Source organism: Zootoca vivipara, chromosome 11 (genome assembly GCF_963506605.1).
Source record: "Zootoca vivipara chromosome 11, rZooViv1.1, whole genome shotgun sequence".
NCBI classification, from domain to species: domain Eukaryota; kingdom Metazoa; phylum Chordata; class Lepidosauria; order Squamata; family Lacertidae; genus Zootoca; species Zootoca vivipara.
In genome coordinates this window covers 41,793,262-41,808,402 of record NC_083286.1, presented here as the reverse complement: position 1 = coordinate 41,808,402, position 15,141 = coordinate 41,793,262, and the positions used below count along the sequence as shown (strand labels likewise).

Here is a 15,141-nt window from a genome sequence, read left to right as displayed (position 1 = left end):
CCCAAAACAAACTGGCAGGGCCTGTGTAAATACACTTTCACTTGCTTTCCAGTAAAATAATAGCTACATTGCTTTGTTGTACAAAAAAAAGTATTTGTGTACTTAACAGTAATGCTTTAAAACCCATGGGGCTTACTTCAGAGTAGGCCTGCAAAAAGTTTGGGCCTTCTAATCTGAGGTTGCCATGATGACAACTGAGCACAAAAATAAGGAGTGTGCTGTATAACAACAGACAAAAGTATAAAAATGGGTCCAGGCCAGCATACAAAGACAATACATGGCAAGCAAAGTACAATGGATTGTATTCGTCACCAGGTACCCGCTATTACAAGGCATGTACGGTAGTACATATAAGCGGTACTCCAGAATCATCAAAATAAATACAATACTATAATTAATAATATATTTTCATATATCTTTGATGCAAGAAAATTCTTGGAAGTGGCAGAGCAGCTGTAGCAAACAGGACTGGAGCCCGGCAATCCCAGGTTCGAAAAACTCCTTCAGCCTGTGAAGTTGACAAGGTCCCACATTGGGTCCCACAAGTTGAGGCACCTGCTGCGTGCTGGCTAGCAGAGCCTAAAAGGTCACCTTTAAAAAAGGTTACCCACCCCTGGCCTAAGAAGCACTTGCCTTACAAACTGAAGTAATAATGTGATGCGTTTCTAGCCTGCTAACAGGAAAGTGAAGACAGAAATCACTACATCTGGAAAGTGCTTACAGTAGCGCCTGCCATTGAGCTGGAAATGCCAAGGCCCCTGTAACATGCAGCCTGGCCCTGAGCAAAGGGAGGAACATTCATAAATTAGCAGCATGGCAATTGATTTTCTCCACTATCATTTTTGTCCTCTGAAGGCTGCCGTTTACCTTAGGTACCAGATGCTTTTACCTTTGGTGGTCTCCGCTTAAAAGTGCTTTTAATTTGCTAAATTAGAATACCCCCACAGGTCCCTCCGAGATGTGTTTATAGAATGTGGTTAAGCTTTCACTCATAATGAAAACACAGCCTCTTCACCACATACATCCTGAGCACACTGTTCCTCCCACTCTCTGGCGAAATGCTCCACTCCTCCCACATGCACCACCTTTTAGAAGAAGCCACAGACCCAAGTGGAAGCAGAGAATGAATTGCTTTTGGAAAGGCATTTACAAATGTTGCAGCAAGCAGAGGTTGCAATTACTGGTACAGTAAATGGATTTGGGGAGTCATTGTTAATAGAAGATCTGATCACAAGAGGAACAGTAGTCAGCAAGTAATTCTTTCCAGCCATGACAAGGGGAGTGTTGTTTTCCCCTCCCCAAATGTTCTTTTGTCACAGTCTACATCATGCAACCCAACAGAGGGCGATCAATAATTTCATGTGGGTGGCAAGGAGGGAAGAAATGGGGAAAGCTAGAGGGAGGAAGTGTTCAATAGCAAAGGAGGTGCCCTGCACCATTTTGGCTCCACTTCTTCCCACTGTCAGCATGTGACCCCCTCACATACTACCCCCGAGGGAACATGTGACCCCCCTCACATACTACCCCCTCAACAGACCTAACCCCACCCAATCCCTACCTTACAGCAAATTCTGGTGACTTGGCCTCCAGAGATTCCTTTGCTCTACATGTGGCTAATTCACAAAGGAAGTACCTACTCTCCTGTGCTAGGAACCCTATTTTTCTAGCATCTCATCCAGTCTGGTTGTACAGGAATAAAGTAAGCTAATCTATGGAATCTACAGGATGAAGGGTGGTATACAAATACAGTCATACCTCAGGTTACAGACGCTTCATGTTGTGCATTTTCGGGATGCGCACCGCACCGAACCCAGAAGTACCGGAACGGGTTACTTCCGGGTTTCAGCGCTCACGCATGTGCAGAAACACTAAATCACGACCCGTGCATGCGCAGACGTGGCGCTGCAGGTTGTGAACGCTGTGGGTTGTGAATGTCGCTCCCGAGCATCCGCTGTATTTTGCAACCCGAGCGTCCACTGTATTTTGAACAAACACTGATGAGATATATGAGACTCTTACATGAGTCTCTTATCTGTGCTTATAAAACTTGATCTCATTGTGAACTTAACGCTTATAGCCTGTTTAGATTTTTCAGAACTCTTTTCTGATGGGCATTGAGTGAAAGACAGAACTTTGGGGAGAAAATAAATGTGTTTAGGGGACTAGGCCCAGATTAAGAGGTGTACAAGATAATGTTTTAGCTTTCAAGCTTTTCTTTAGAATCAATCCATTGTGGTTTTTAGGCCCTTCTCTATAGCACCATAGGGGTTAGAAACAAACCGAAAGCAGAACTACTGGGGACCATGCCTGCTGTTTACAGCCACGACTCTGGAGTCCCATTAATCATTTATATATATATTTTTAACTTAAGAGGTCATATATTTTAGGGAAGCTTTTTAGGGAAGCTTTTAATATCTGAAGGACTATTTTATTTTATTCTTCTGTTGGAAGCCGCCCAGAGTGGCTGGGGAAACCCAGCCAGATGAGTGGGGTATAAATAAATTATTATTATTATTATTATTATTATTATTAATTATTATTTCATAAGGACATCTTTTGCAATTACAACCATGGTAGGTAATTTTGCTGAAGTATAATTAGTGTTGAAATGAATAGGTGTTGTGTGTACACAGTCACTGTCAGCCTGTATACCCAACTGCAGCTGCTGTAGCACTGCATATAGGCTGTAGGTAGTGTGCTAAAGAACTCATGGGGCACTCCAGGCTGCATGATAAAGATAATGCAAAGCCACTTCATGAATTAGGTCCAGAAACACACTTAGTGTAAAGCTGCATGTAAGAGCTTCATGCTGTTGCTTTGAAGAGTAAGATGAGTATTCATTGTCAGTTACATACTCCACCTCATTTTAGGATAAGGGTAGAAACCTATGACCCACCAGAGGCTGTTGGACTACAATTTCCATCAGCCCCATCCAGCATAAACAATGGTCAAGGATGATGGGGCCTGTAGGGCAGGTGGATGAGTCTTTCACACTCTGTTCTCTCACTCTAATACAGTGGCACCTTGGTTTACAACCATAATCCATTCCGGAGGTCCGGTTGTAAACCAAAACAGGTTGTAACCAAAGGCGCGCTTTCGCCAATGTGGCCTCCCCCCCCCCAAAAAATGGCTGTAATCCAAAAAGAAATGGGTTGTAATCCAAAAAAAGGGACATGCACTTCCAGGTTGTAATCTAAAACTGTTGTAATCTAAAACGGTTGTAACATCTTACATTTACATGACATATTTATTTAGTTTATTTTACAATTTATATGCTTACATGTAACAGTAACTAATAAAATATTAACATAATTGCAAAATGCTTTGATTAGGAAGCTGTGCAGATACAGCAATTCAAATTATAATGTGGGCAATCGAGTAAAATAAAAGCTTATCACTGCTATTTGTCTGGCCAAAGAAGAATGAACCAAAAATGTTAGAAACTGCTTTCTTTCCCAAAAGACAAAAACTGCTGCTAGCAGGGTTGCAAAGGTAATTTATAAGTGGTTTTTTTTAAGAGTTTAAAATATTTAGGCCAAGATCCACCCATCCAAGAGAGCATATGCAACTGCTGCCTACTCTTCTCGATTTAAAATCAAAGATAGCTGCAGTGACAGATTATAATGGGTTGTATTCAACTGACGTTTACTCAGAGTAGACAGAGTAAAGGTGAGATATAAATGTAGTGAATAAATAACCACTGCTCCACCCACTTTTGCCTCTGGCCCCCAGAAAGTTCCCCATGAGGGAATACAGCTCTCTGTTTAAAAAAGGATCCCTACTTGCTTGAAAAGGAAAACATTCGGTTTTCATTCCCTCAGCTCTGAGTAGAAATAAATGCATGTGGGGTGCTGTTCCCTTAAACCGCAAAAATGACTGCAAGCGGTATTAAAAGTGGCGTTATGTTTCTTATTTGTAATTATTAACAGCAAGAAAACTGTAGTTTTTAAGAGCATTTTCTGCCAAGATGAAGAGGCTGTGTCTGTCAGACCACATAGTCCTTTGGGAGAGGGCTGGAAATAACAACACCAAAATTGCTTTCAGTTACAATAATGCAACAGGTCAGCTCTCCACCTCCGGCACCAAGACTTCTAATTCCAGAAGAAAATAGGTTCATCCTATATTCCACTGTTTGACAAAGGAAATCCAGAACTAAAATAGTTATCCAGCCTCTGCTTGAAGACCTTGAGTGAGGGCCAGCCTGCCAGCCCTCTAGGCAACTGGTTCCACTGCTCCTGTAGCTTAAGCCTATTAGATCAAGTCCTGCCATCTGGCACACCTATTCTATGTGATGATAACTCTCCCCTCAGCCTTCTCAAGACAAAACTTGCCCAGTTCCTTAAACATTTCCTTATAGGACTTGCTTTCCACACCCCTGAATATCTTTGTTGCCATTTCCTGGACCTGTTTCTAATTGAAATATCCCATTTTTAAAGTGCAGTGCCCAGAACTGGATACAGTACAGTACTCCAGAGGATGTCTGACTGATGCAGAATAAAGTAGAACTTCTACTTCCTGTGACTTGGAAACTATGGGCTTCAAGTTGAAACAAGGCAGACTCCTAAGGCACCATGGGACAGCATAAGCTATTTACTGCTAGGGAAATGCAAACGAGGAAAATGTAAAAGCTTTCCGTACACAGTCCATCAGTCACACATGAAAACTGATTATTATTACTATTATTAAGTTGTATACTACCCTTTATCCGAAGATCACAGCATCAAAATACAAGATGAGAACATAAAATATATAATAAAACAGAAACACAAACCAACAACTCCCTTCACACAAACACATTTAAAAGGCCATAGAATATTCAATCAGCCAAAGGCCTGGCTATTAAAAAAAAGGTTTTGCCTGGTGCCTCACACAAAGAAAAGGATAGCAAAATGTTACATGTGCTGTTACATGCATAATATTTACATGGTTTTCCTAAACAAGTACTGTTCTGTTTTAAAAAGTCATCATGCAGAAAATGAAGACCTAGAATATTTATGTACTCTTTATAAATCAGTGCAAAAACTAGGTCTTGTGTTGCTCAGTGATTGGCTTTGAACCAGCAATTAGACAGCGCATAACAACTGTGATATATTTTATGCATGTGGAAGTAGTAAATGATCATTATTCAGAGTTGCCTCCTCAAGCACTTCAAATAAGACTAAAACATGGTTTATAGACTCTAATAAGTAATGGTTATTACCATTAGACAAAGATTACAGTACGGAAATAGATACAGATCTCTGTTTCACTTAGGGCCAAAAGAGACATGACACGGCAGAGCCACGATTGCATCTCTCTCTTTTAAAGGAACACTTAAAAGCAGCTGCTTGGGGCTCAATTTTACTCGGAGAAGTAGTGCTTGGGGAGGTGGTTTTCAGTTTTGTTTAAAATGCCCCACAAGCTACTGTTACGTCTTACTTTTGAGCAGGATGGGGAAAATATATTCTTTCATTCTAGGAAAAAGAATCCTTGTATCATTTTATATTTCCCAAAAGTATAAGAAGGCCTAGAGTAACAGCTCTGCGACAGCCTAGAAAGATGTGGCCACCTATCTCTTTGGCAACTCCCATGCCTTCAGGTTAATAGCAAACCTGTCAAGTCTTCGAGCATCTAAATTGAAGGGGCAGCTGAAGATGGACAGAGACTCTAAAATTACACCAGAGCTGGTTCTGGGCTTGGGAGGAATCCCCATTAGCAAATAAGACGGCTTCTTTCTGCACCAACTAGGGACACAATGGGTGCCTGGATTTGCAACATCATGTTAATATTTTGGCACACGTTACAAGCACAAGACCATAGATAAAGGGGTAAAATTCCAACTAATGAGTAGATTAAAGATTGCCACATCCTATATCAAAAATGTCATTTGTCTATTGTGCAAATCCACTAATAGCTCATTTCAGCAAATGCTTCACCTCTGCTTCTCTTCAATATAGTGGGAATATAGTGGGAACAGTGATGGGAAAAGCCACTTTCGATGCAGCTTGCAGCATTTTGTTGCAGGTCCCACTTATATTGAGTTTGTGGGCAGCATGTGAAAAAAGGGAAGAAGCCACACAGTGCAACCTTATATACTTCCTTTTTGGCTCTCAGAAGAGAACCGAGATTTCTCTACTCAGTCCTGCTTCTTCTTTCCAAGAACACTGATTTCTGATACAGAAATCTGGTTGGTCTTTATTGTATGCTCCAAGTACAGTCTTCCTCTTCATCTAAGGAACTTAGAAGGCTACAAATGGAAATCCCAGGGGATGTCTCCTAGCAATCCCATGAAATTACACCTACATGAGTCTAGATCAACTATTTGCTGGAGGAGTTACAAAGAGCACAAAGACCCACCATCCCATTTAACAGAAACTGGGAAAATAAACTTCATTGACTGGAAGCACAATGTAGGCCTATCTTGCTTCCAATTAACCAACTGCTTTGAGGTTGGTGTTTTTTTACAATAAAGCAGTATGTAAATTTTATGAAATAAATAAAGTAATACAGTCTAAAAGGAGTTTCCATCAGGGCATATAATCCCAAAGACTTTGGCTGGTATTATGCTCCCCAAAGATTTCAGCTCATGTCTTGTGTACGTGGTTGACAGGAGAACCTCAGTTTAGAGAAAACATGCATCATTGAAGCATTGGTACTGCTCACTAGGCCCAAATGATGGATCAATTCCCAACCACAAATGTTTTGCTGGGTCAGATTGAAGACCTACCCTGTTCAACATTCTATTGCCAGTATCGGCCATCCAGATGCTTCTGTGTACTCAGCAAGTAGGACATAAAGGTGACAACCTTTTCCTAACATGTATCCTCCATGCTAACTCCCAAATTAACTTCAAGGATCTGTTTACAGAGTCCCGTTAGCAACAGAGAACAAATGTATCTGTCTGCAAAAAGATAGAACCTGGCTTGGAAAACAGCTATTTACCAGCTTACTTATGGAGAGCAAGAATTGCTGCCAGTCATGCAAAGGAGGGAGGCTTGGGTGGATAAGTATGGATAATGGGTTCTTTTTTCTTCTCCCCAGTTCCCCCACCGAGGCCGTTGACATACCGCAAATCACTTCATCAGTATGTATGTTAAGACTGGCTACAAAATACAGTTGTACCTGAGGTTGCGGACCAGATCCGTTCTGGGGTGCCATTCACACCCCAAAATGTCCGCAACCCAAGCGGCGCTTTTGCACATGCACAAAAGAGCGCTTCTGCGCATGCGCAGAAACCCAGAAGTACAGTGGTACCTCGGGTTACAAACGCTTCAGGTTACAAACACTTCAGGTTACAGACCCCCCTAACCCAGAAATAGTACCTCGGGTTAAGAACTTTGCTTCAGGATGAGAACAGAAATCTTGCTCTGGTAGCGCGGCGGCAGCAGCAGGAGCCCCCATTAGCTAAAGTGGTATCTCAGGTTAAGAACAGTTTCAGGTTAAGAATGGACCTCTGGAACGAATTAAGTTCTTAACCAGAGGTACCACTGTAAACACTTCTGGGTCCGCCGCGTTCGTAACTTGGAAAAACGCAACCCGCAGCGGACGCAACAAGGTATGACTGTATGGGATAGCAACTTTTGGACTAAAAGGTGCATGCATGGACTAAATCTTCAAGACCCTGGCAGGACATGGGACAGCAACACATTTGCTCTGGTTTCCATGGGCAGCTGGGAGATTTGCATCCCCTCCCCTTTCTCTTTTTGCTTTATTTGTAAGTTAAGGGTTCATGGCAGCTCAGAGCAATGTTGTTTTGCTTATCTTAAGACATATATATAAGCAATCTCAATGATAAAACCGGGTTATCTACTAGCCTTCCTGATAACATGCTGCCATATAGTATCCAATGGGTGTGTAATAGGAGTATTTATTTAAATTGCTAGGCAACATGTTTAAAGGAGACTTAAACATAGTTTAAGTCTGTAAGCAATTCTGTAGCATCTGAAGCAAAGGGATCATGTCAACAGAATGCAAATGGCACAGATTATAGTTAAGCCCCATGTAAATATCTGCTCCAAGACTCAGCAAACAGCTTATACGCAGACAACTGCCTGTGAACGTATTTGGTCCAACATGAGTCTCGTATTCCGGGTACAGTTTATTTGCTGAATGCTACCTTCTTCATGAACTATACAAGACCATGTAGCCCTGTCTCCTGCGATACACCTACAAGGACAGCAAGTCATGAATCACCTCTATATAGGATTTTTATTTTTCCACGCTTTGGCTGGGTTGGGGGAGGGATAGGCCATTTTCAATAAACGCAAATGCTAAAGACACGACGACAGCTGCATTTTCATAGGCAAAGGACAAGTCCAATTTCCACGGCAAGTAAATCTTTCCACTCCTGAGTCAGTAAGATTTAGGGCAGCTGCCCAGCTAACCAGAAGTTAGATTCCAAACAAGAACGGGGAAGGGATCAAAATCCACATCATAAAACCAACTTTATTTACCTTAAAATCTTGCTAATGTTTCCCCTTTAAAAGCGATTCTTCAGAAATTAGATTTTTTTAAAATCTTTTTTTTAAAAAGTCAATTTTGCTTTTTATTCTTCAGTTGTTGCCCCCATTATACCAGTCAAAGAATAGACTACATTCTCTCAATTGTCCACAAGGGAATAAACATGAATCATTCCCTTCATTCAGTTCTCTCTAAATAGATGCAACCCCTTGCAGTCAGCCAGTTGTGCCCTGTAAGGAAGCAAAGGGGAGGGAAATGGACTATCATTAGCTCACTCCGTTAAAGCAACCTTCACTCATTAGTTGTCAGCCTTCAGTATTCTCAAGGCATGCTAGCATGCAATTTTATAAATTCTTTCCAGATAACAGAATATCTGTGAACATTCAATAGCCAAAATAAAAACCAGCCCATAAGCGTCTTTGCTAGTTCCTTCACTTTGCCACTTAGCTCCTCACAAGTCTACCAAACAGATTGACCTGACTGAGAGCTGTGCAAGAGCTTACCCTTTCAAAATTACTCAAGTCCAAACCCTATGGGAGGGAGTTGAAAAGGAGACTGTTTGTCTGAGTTCCCTCTGTCCCCCCCCCCCCCGCCCACTTCCCAAGGATTACTTTGCACACGACTACCAGAGCCTAGGGCTTGCCGATCAGAAGGTTGGCAGTTCGAATCCCCGTGATGGGGTGAGCTCGGTCCCTGCTCCTGCCAACCAAGCAGTTCGAAAGCACGTCAAAGTGCAAGTAGATAAATAGGTACCACTCCGGTGGGAAGGTAAACGGCGTTTCTGTGCGCTGCTCTGGTTCACCAGAAGTGGCTTAGTCATGCTGGTCACATGACCCGGAAGCTGTACGCCAGCTCCTCAGCCAATAAAGCGAGATGAGCACCGCAACCCCAGAGTCGTCTGCGACTGGACCTAATGGTCAGGGGTCCATTTACCCTTTATGTTGCTACAAAAATGTCACTTTCATGTAGAAAGCAAGCAAATTTTGTTAGAATCAAAGAATTGTAGAGTTGGAAGGGACCCCAAGAGCCATCTAGTCCAACCCCCTGCAAAGCAGGAATGTTAGTAGTGAGTGACGTGTGTATGTGAAAACTGACAAATGGGTACACTCACTGCTGAAACCACAATACTGGAGCTAGGGTTATTGCTAGCCATGGATATTTGCACACAGGTTACAAGTCTCAAATGAATTAACTGATTAATTAATTAAGGGAGGAATCTTATCTTTTTCCTATTGTGAAAATCCAAAGCATTTTAGAAAATTAACAGAAACACACAAGTACATCAAGCTAAGCAAGCTGTGGTGTTGCTTGGTCACGCATAAAGAGCTTGGGATACAGTATATCAGCCAACAGTGGAAGGGACTCAAGAGCAGAGGATTAAACAGCTCAGCTTCTCCCCTTGACAAAAGAAGATTTAGACAGAGATTACACCTAGTTGTGTGCACATTTATCCTAGCATGTCACCTCCCTTGAAAAGGGGACGCTACAGAAAATGAAACACTGACACAACTCCAGATATTTCAATGAGTAGAAATAAGTCAGCAAACATGCAAGGGAGATGTGTGGGTGTGCCCCCACTGTTGCTGTCGATACCCATCACCCTAGTGACCACCTCCAGGTGTAAAGAAAAAAAGGTCTTAAATGCTTTTCTAAGACCACAATTCAAATCTAAATTGTCTGTTACAGCAGCATTAGTGTTACTGGAGAGGGAAGGGCAAAAGGAATTAACACTCTGACACAGACTTTGGCCATTACAATCCTGGGCTTGTGGTTCAGCAAGCTGATTTAAGTAACTGACAAACTGTGGGATCTACTTGAAGGCCAGAGCAGACACTCCCGCAGAAAAGAAGCTGCAACTTATTGCAATCTGGAAGAAGTTAAGGGGTATAGTTTGAAGTAAATGTCAATGGGCTGAGGAGAGTCTGGGGAAATTCTTTTGGTTCCTCCAGTCATCCTGGCAGAGCTGTAATCTAGTTGACAATGTGGTGGCTGTACTATCATAGCCTTTTTGGTTGGGTTTTGTTTTCGTGTGTGTGTGTGTGTGCGCGCACACACACACACACACACACACACACAGTCAGTCACACTAACATAAGTCAGATTCCTCCAGCCCTCAGGAGGCTGAAATTTCAGGCGTCTGGTTATGATTAACCCAGGCTGTGAGTAATGCCACATGTTAGGAACTGGGGAGTCACGAGCAGCACACAACTGCAGCTGGAGTCAAGCATGCAAATGGCAAGTTGAAGCTGGTCAGAAATACACTTTTGAAGGGAAAGGTTATCAGATGCATAGGACTTGACATGGGGCCATTGGCAGAACTCTGTGGAAACGTTAGGAGGCGTGAAATGTCTACGCAGAGGGAAAGATGATCACATCTGTATCTTGTAAGCAGCAAACTGCAAAAATAGGCAGAACCAGCCTTAGGGTAAGCCCCTTCTTATTGCACAAGACATAGCCACTAACTCAATAAGAACTGAGAGCATTCCAAAACAGGGAGAAGTTCCATATAAATTTTCAAGGCTCTCTTTAGCTCATCCTGGTTAATACTCGTGGGGTAGGAGAGACCCATTTACTACACCATCACTAGAATACAGTGGTACCTCTAGTTACGAACTTAATTCATTCCGGCAGTTCGTTCTTAACCTGAAACTGTTCTTAACTAGAGGCGTGCTTTCGCTAATGGGGCCTTTTGCTGCTGCTGCGCCACCAGCACACGATTTCTGTTCTCATCCTGGGGCAAAGTTCCCAACTCGAGGTAACTCTTCCAGGTTAGCAGAGTTTGTAACCTGAAACGTTTGTAACCTAAGGCGTTTGTAACTCGAGGTACATTATAAAGTTGTCAAGGATTAGATTGGTCTGCTTGTGAAGGTAGCATTTTCCCCGCCAATGTGCCAGGGTCAACCTAAGATAGACTTATCTGTTATGCTGAACAACTAAACCAGTCTTCAAAATTGTCCAGCACATACCACACACAGCTTAGTGCATCTCAATTCAACCTATTTTTCTGTAGAATGTTTTACGCAGCTAGTTGTGATCTGGGCATGCATGGAGGCATTCCAAGACTAGCTCAGCACACCAAAGTCTACTAAAAGTGTGACGTCTGTTCATTTTGCCGTGCAAAATTGATAATGAGAGTCACTCATCCCTCTGATTTTGGGCTGACTCCTCAACTTACTAAGACTAAATAATAATTAATACACCTTTGGATAGAGATAAGCATATGAAGCATCAACGTTCTTTGCATTGAAATGACAGTGTTGGAGCACATGCATTGCACGCATAAGGCTCTGGTTTCAGTACCAAACATCTCCAGCTAGTAGCAGTGCCAGAAAATTTCCCTGTCTTAGACAGCAGCTGCCAGGCAGAGCAGCTGGACACAGGACAGTTCTATAGCACAGCTCAAATCAGTCAGAGCCAGCAGAGACTTTTAAGACACCACTGTCAGTAGTAATGCCACTGTCCATGACTGGATAATTTTATTCCATATACTGTAAAGAAGGTTGACTTGGAAGCCTACAATTTATAGGCTCCAAAAACAACGAAAAGAAGAGGTCTAATTTCAGGAAAGAATCAGTCAATGCTTAACTATGGCTCCCAACCAAAAAAAAAATGAGGTATTTTTTATTAATGTCACTACAGGCTAGATGCAGGCTTGTCATTCTGTTGGGAATAAAGCAGCTTTAAAATGCTTCAGAGAAATAATAAAACAAGCAGTGCAAATTAAGTGGTCTTAAAAAAACACAAATATTTTCCTCCTGAGAACAATCCTACAGCAAGAAACCTTTTTACGCAAAATTTTAAAGCATTGTTTTTAACAGTTTTAGTTTTTCAGGTTCTGATAAATCTACATGTCCACAGAGCCATTCTGGGAATAACTTGCAATATTCATTCCTGCACACCCCACTGAAAAAGTGTGGACAATTTTTGTATTTGTTTGCTTAAATACACAAACATAAATCTAAAGCCTCCATTTTGACTAGATTGTCCCATCTGCTTTGGTAGTTACTTCTCTCCTGGCCAAAAACAAAACACAACAAACAGCTAGAATGCATCTTATCAAGACTGGGTGTCAGTCACAAATTAGTATTTATGTTGCTGAAGCCTGTAAAACGTTTGGTGGGCGGATTCCCATCCCCTGCTTCCTTCCTTGCTTTGTTTGCTTAAAGTAGAGACTGGTTGCACTGGATTGACCATCATCTGCATCACACTCCCTGCCTCATGCTAAGCCTACCCAAATCACCCAGAGCAAAGCATGAAGTTACAAAAAGAATGCCTAGGACTCTCAGTTAGAAAGAGTCCTACTGCTTCTTACAAGCTTAGTTTGCCAAAGATAGAAAGGGGAAAAGAGACTCTCCCCCTGCAAAGTGAGCCTGGCCATGCTGCTTATTGAAGTGCCTAAGCTTCAGATGAGTGGTGGTTGCTGCATTTTATGAGCTGCTCACTTTTCAAGATAGGCTCAGCCATACAGGCAGAGTAGACAGCTGCCTAGGGCGTCACACCTCAAAGGTGCCTTCCATATCAGGAGCTGTGCATTAGTCCCGGGTCTTGAATCACTGTGTGGTGTGGCTGATAGCTGACACTAACTGAAAGCATCCTGGTACCCTCTGTAATGTCACAGGTGGTCCTGGGATGCACCTTCCGAGACTTCCACCTAGGGTAGCTTGAACTGGCCTTCATACAAAGCCTCCCTGGACAATTTAGGGAAAAGCCTACCTAACATGCAGTGGCCAGATATTCCAACCGTCAAGTGAAAAGATCTCAGAGCAAGCATCCACCCCACCCCAGTCTTATTCATTTTAATGCTTCCCCTGCATAAACAGCCCAAATGAAATGCTGACGTAGCAAATGTTTCAGCTTCATGCTATGCGACATAAACAGATTTTTAAAGCAAAACAAAAGAAAAAACCCCATCATAACTGGCTGCTAAAAAGTATACTTACTGCTAGGAACAGCATGCAATACATGGAAAAGGAAGAATGTCCAGAGTAAAACGACAGTCTGAAAAACAAGAGAATGGCCACATACGTATTACAATTTATACATACTTCGTTAAGATTTTGACACACTGCAATTGTATAACAAAGTTCACCTTTGATTTGCAAAATAACGCTTCAACAAAGCTCACAAAGGAAGCTCCTTTATACTGAGTTAGGGCACTAGTACACGGAGCACCAGTGATTCCCAACCCGCCTCCGCCCCCCCCCCGCCCCCGTCCCCAACAGACCACTTGGAAATTGTTGAGGTTCATGGATGACGGTTTAATGATTTCTCTGCCTGTTGCATCAAGTGAGGAACCATTTAAAAAGGGGTTTCATTGCAAGCCCTTTCCTGATCCTAGAGCAAGACATGGTCGCAATGCCCATTAAAATAAACTGGTGGGCAGTGGGAGTGTGCCACTCTCCAGCAAAGGAATAGTTGGAAACTCACTTTTACTCCCCACCCCCATAAAATGTATATACTGTTTGACTGTTAAAAACAAAACACCTCAAGTCCATTTCCAAAAAGAATGACACAATGAGGTTATCAGTAAAAACAACTATTTAAAGCAGTTATTTTGCAAATCCAGATGTTGGACTACAACTCCCATCATCCCTGACTACTAGTGCTGCTAGCTAGGGATGTTGGGAGTTGTAGTCCAACAACACCTGGGGACCCAAGTTTGAGAAACACTGATTAAAGCATTGAAAAAATAATTAGAATTAATGGCAGATTAAAAACACATGGAAATATTTTACACATCTGGGTGGAAATGTTTTTAGAAAGGTTGGGTGGAAATGTTTTTAGCAAGCACAGAAAAGAGTTCAGTGAATGTGCCCACCTGGGAGCTCCAAAGTATGGTTCCTGTAACATGAAAAGATCAATTTAAAGCTTCCAATTTTTCCTTTGAAGCCACGTTAGTACCTGCGCTACACATGATGCCATATATGACATCAGGTGTGGAGCAGGTGAGTGTGGTTTCCTAGGAGTAGCCTGATGGGAGGAACTGGGACCCCTGGCTGGCCAAACTAGACCTGTGGTCTGGAGGTTCCCCACCTCTGTGGTAAGGCTTGGTCTTACTATCCTTGCAAAACCGGTGGAGGGGTGGGTTGGGATTGGCAGAGGGCAAACAGTTTGCCTAGGAAAATTCACGACAGAGCTAACCTTAAAATTGGGGACTATCATGACTGACTGTGAAACTGCATCCTGCTTTATAAATATTCATGTGTTGACCACATTATAGGGGCTTCCATGTTTGTGCTTCACTTTATTCATATCACAAACACATGCACGTCACACTCGTCCCGGCACACAGACTACTATGGCCAAAACGATATCCCTCGGTGCAGCTTCAGCAAAAGTTACCTAGTACGGAATCCAAATTCCAGCTGGAAATAGTATCTGTCACTTATTAACCTGTCAGCTGCACACACATTTGTTTTCTCTCTTCCCTCCTCCTGCCCCACAGTTTTAATACATTAAACAGAGAGAGGCAGAGGGATGGAGAAACAGACAATAGAAAGGCCTGCTAAACATTCCTTTGCAGGCAGCTAACCCCCTTCTTCCAAAAGCAGCTCTGACTCGGAACATTCCGTCTCCCCTGCCAGCCAAGAGCCTGAACGTTCGTTCCAGACTCCACTCCAGTGCTGGTGAGCGTAAACTCCCTTGGTCTCCACCCTGCCACCTTTCCCACCCACCAGTCCCCAACCCCACCACTGGATAAAT

General features: G+C 42.6%; 1 protein-coding gene across 2 annotated transcripts in view; it reads right to left on the bottom strand.

Moving 5' to 3' along the window:
- The window catches only part of PLPP1 (phospholipid phosphatase 1), an 84,904-nt gene that overhangs the window by 7,188 nt on the left and 62,575 nt on the right, over nucleotides 1–15,141 (bottom strand). For both annotated transcript variants that reach the window (XM_035100580.2, XM_035100582.2), the window contains exon 4: nucleotides 13,380–13,437. In XM_035100580.2, the coding sequence (XP_034956471.1) occupies nucleotides 13,380–13,437 (58 nt within the window). The remainder of the gene's footprint in view (nucleotides 1–13,379; nucleotides 13,438–15,141) is intronic.